General features: G+C 62.5%; 1 protein-coding gene across 1 annotated transcript in view; it reads right to left on the bottom strand.

The window, feature by feature from the left end:
• CRYBA4 (crystallin beta A4) overlaps positions 1 to 1300 on the bottom strand; it is a 1905-nt gene extending 605 nt beyond the window's left edge. The window contains exons 1-4 of the mRNA XM_014307178.2: positions 1199 to 1300; positions 620 to 665; positions 396 to 514; positions 8 to 193 (exon numbers count right to left, since the gene is read on the bottom strand). Of these exons, the coding sequence (XP_014162653.2) occupies positions 8 to 193; positions 396 to 514; positions 620 to 665; positions 1199 to 1233 (386 nt within the window). The 5' untranslated portion in view covers positions 1234 to 1300. The remainder of the gene's footprint in view (positions 1 to 7; positions 194 to 395; positions 515 to 619; positions 666 to 1198) is intronic.
• Between the last annotated feature and the right edge of the window lie 2530 nt (positions 1301 to 3830).

The following is a 3830-nucleotide window of genomic DNA, read 5'->3' as shown; positions in this document are numbered from 1 at the left end:
GGTGGGCTGCGGGGGTCGCCCCGCGGGGGGAGCCGGGGCGGGGGCACTCACGGCGCAGGCGATGGGGCGGAAGGAGCACATCCTCTCCACGTGGTAGGCGTTGCTGCCGCTCCACGCCTCCCAGCACGGGTACTCGCCGCGCTCCAGCACGAACTGCTGCCCCTGGAAGCCGCAGTGCTCGAAGCCTGCCCACCTGCCGGGGCGGGAGGGGTGAGACCCCCGGCGTGCCCACCGCCCCACTCGCAGCCGGGCTGTGCTCGCTGTGCCCAGCAGCGCCCACAGGAGGCAGCTCGGGTAGCAAAAGGCACTGCAGAGGCCTCCATGCTCCAACCCCCCTGCTATCCGTGGGGTCCCCCAGCACTGTGGGGTGGCAGTGCCCCGGGACCCCCACTCACGCCCCGCTCTCGATCTTGCAGGAGCGGACGGTGCTGAAGCCGTGCTCGGGGGTGCTGTAGCAGTCGGTGGTGAACTCGTGCTTCTTGCCCTGGAAGAAAGGCTCATCCCACACCACCATCTGGGGGGGATGGAGGGAGTCAGGAGGCTCTGGGGGTGCAGATATTGCAGCCCCATTCCCAGCTGTTCACAGGGCATGGTGCTGGTCCTGCCCGAGCTCCTGTACCTTCCAGAGGCCGGAGGATTTCTTGCAGCGGTGGCTCATGGTGGCTCTGCCAGAGCACAGGGGAAGGGCACAGTTCAAGCTGCCTCTGTGCCCAGATGAAAATGACCTCAGGAGCCCTTGTTGTCCCCCTTTCACAGCAATGTGGGGGACAACAAGGGGGTTGCTCCATGCTGGAGCGGATGAAGAGCTCTGTGGCTCTCCCTGCCCAGCTGGAGCTGCCACCAGGGCCATGTGGAGCAGCGGGCACCTGGCCCAGTGGGCACCTGGCCCTGGCAGACATCCCTGCCCGTGCCCAGGGAAACTCCTCCTCCCACTGGCAGCTCCCTGAGCCAAAGCCCCGGCGCTGGCAGGGCAGTGCTGAGCTGGGAGCGCTGCAGAGTCAGCTCTGCCCACAGTGAGCACCAACACCTGCCACTGCCACAGCCAGGGACAGCCCCCGATCCCCCAACCCCCACCACAGCTCCCGGTGCTGAGGAGAGCTCTAGCCGCGGATCTTGGATGCTCCTCCACCTGTTCCCACAGCTGCTCACTCCCAGGCCCTGCCATGGGCATGGGGCAGCCCCAGGCTCCAGCGCTTACCTGGGGTGAGGCACTGGTGCCCGGGGAGGTGACATGTCCAGCAGCCTCCAGTTGGGTTTTTATAGCCTCCAGATAGAGACAGAGCCCAGGGGAGCATTACTGAAACCCCTAACTCAGCACATGGCGGGGAGGAGGGACTGGCCAGAACAAAGGCGCCGTGTCAGAGACGCTGATGAGCAGGGACATGGAGCTGGCCCACCGGGCACGGGCTCTGACCCCCACCGCACAGCTCCAGGGCTGGGGCATCGCCCCCAGGCCCTGCCAGCACTCCTGCCATGTGCCCTCCCTGGCGTGGGGCTGGGCTGGGGCCGTGTCCCAGCTCTGGCAGCGCTCCCCCTGCCCGCAGGCAGGAGCGTGGGGAGGTTTCCTCACCCCTTTCTGGGAAGTGGGAGGAAGGACACGTCTCCACTTGCTCTGCCTGCAAGGGCAGAGCAGCTCTACCCTAAATCCTGGGTGGCTCATCGCAGGTTGGGCACACAACAGCCATGGACACCATAAGAAGTGGGGACCAGGGGCATGGAAAGTGGTGGTGGGGGGTATAAAAGACATGGGAGGGACTGGAGGTGCAGGTCATGGGGAGGGACTGGAGGTTCAGGTCCTGGCTTGGGAAGAGCTGCAGCAGCCTCCTGCCTCTGTGTGCTGGAAAGACTCTGCTGCCACCACCTTTTGGGGACCTAAACACCTTCTGGCTTTGCTCACAGTGACCCACACACCTCACAAATCATCCTGGGGTGCTGCCAGGGCTCCACAGAAGCTGGGCAGAAGCACCCACCCAGCCTGCCCCTCAGAGAGGGCAGCAGGCAATGGAGGCTCTCGAGCCCAATGGGAAAACCCTATCCACAGGGAGTGCCGTGTTTTGGGACAGAATTTGCCAGAAAACTGCCAGGAGGCTGAGCCAGAGTCCCCCTCATGCAGCTGCAGCAGCCCTGTGAGCCCCGGGCAGCCTGGGGGAGGCAGAGCAGGGCAGCTGGGGAAGCTCAGCACAACGGGCTGCCCCAGGGCACATCAGGGCTGCACGGGCTGTCCCTGACACCTGCAACCCCAGCAAAAGCCCTCTTGGCACTGGCACAATTTGTCCCTGGCCTCTCGCTGTGGCCTGAGCTAAACTCAGCTTGCTCTGGCCACCAGCACAGTGACCACCACTCACTCACTGTCCACGCCATGTCCTGGCAGGGTGACATGGTCACTGGGGCCTGTGCCCCCATGGTGGCACTCAGTGCCAGGCAGGGATGCAGCAGCAGGAGATCCATGGACAGTGGGACTCACCAGGACAGAAAAAACCCTCGTGCCCATGCCCTTTGTGGCCACACTGTGCCAGCTCTGGCTGTCTGCTGCCAGGGCAGATCTTTGCTGTGCTGGGATTGTGTCCATGGGCTCCACAGGCTCACCCATGCAGTGAGGGCACAGGGTCCATGGCAGGGCAGAGATTTTGTGTCTGGGGGGCTCAGGAATGGCCAAGAATCGATCCCTGCTGTCAGCCCTGGCTCAGGGAAGCCCGTGGGGATGCTGAGTTGCTGAGTGCTCAGTAAGGAGCAAAGCAGCCTTCAGGAGCAGGGCTTGGCCCCTCTGAGCTGGCTTTCCAATGCCAGGTTCAAAGGTGCTGGGGGTTGGGAGGGGAAGCAGAGTGAGGAGCAGGGGGTGGGTGAGACGTGCTGATTAATGCCCAGGAGGCACAGGGGAGGCAGCACAGGGAGAGCACCCATGCTGGCTCTGGGAGGAAGAGAGGGCAGATTAAATTAGAAATCAGGATAAAAACCATGGAAACGAGTACAAATTGAAATCATGAATCATAAGACACTGCTCAGTATCAAGGTGGGAACCAGACTGGGCCAGTGCCCAGGGTGATGGGGCAGCAGACCCCACACCCAGCCATGTCACGGGCACAGCACATCTCCTGAAAAACCTCGGGGAAAGAAGGGATCAATACATTCTTTTTGTTGGGGATTTTGTGCAATGGCCCAGAGGGTGCAGCTGGATCCCACCACTGCTGGGTGACACATGAGAGGAACAAAAGAGGAGGGCAGCACACGGGGCTCTGAGCCCTGCGCCCGCACACCCCCGGGTGAGGCACTGCTGGATGCTGCGGGAAGCTGGGGGTGCTGGACGGGGGTGTGGAGGTGCAGAAAAGCTGATCAGAGGCTCAGAGGGACTCAGGGAAAGGTCCCCCGAGGTGCCATGGGGTGGGGGAGATGTGGCACCAGAGCTGCTGCAGGGACTGGTGCCAGTGCATCCCCAAGCAGCCACCCATGGCCCTCCTGCACCAGTCAGACAGAACTGATGCCCCAAAACCATGAGTGTGGTGGTGGCAGAACCAGGGGCAGTACAAGGTGACCACAGCATGGGGAAAATGAGCTAAAAAGCAAAGGAAGAACCCTGCCAGTGAGCAGGGACGTTCCCAAGGGAGAACAAACACTGTTTCAGGCACTCAGGTGGTTCAGAAAGTGTCAGCTTCGATTACACATCCTTTGGAAAAAAATCCTGCCTCCTGAAGCACTTCAGAACACTCAGATCTCGCTTTCTGGCATCTCCAGAGCAGCGCTGCGGGCACGGGGTGATGCTCAAAGCATCTGAGAGGTTCGGTGTTTGGAGGGGAGGAGCGGGCACGGCGGGGCAGGGAGCGGGGTGTCACGGC

Source organism: Geospiza fortis, unplaced genomic scaffold (genome assembly GCF_000277835.1).
Source record: "Geospiza fortis unplaced genomic scaffold, GeoFor_1.0 scaffold408, whole genome shotgun sequence".
Taxonomy (NCBI): Eukaryota; Metazoa; Chordata; class Aves; order Passeriformes; family Thraupidae; genus Geospiza; species Geospiza fortis.
Note: the sequence above shows the minus strand (reverse complement) of the source record. Positions and strands in the feature narration are given on the sequence as shown.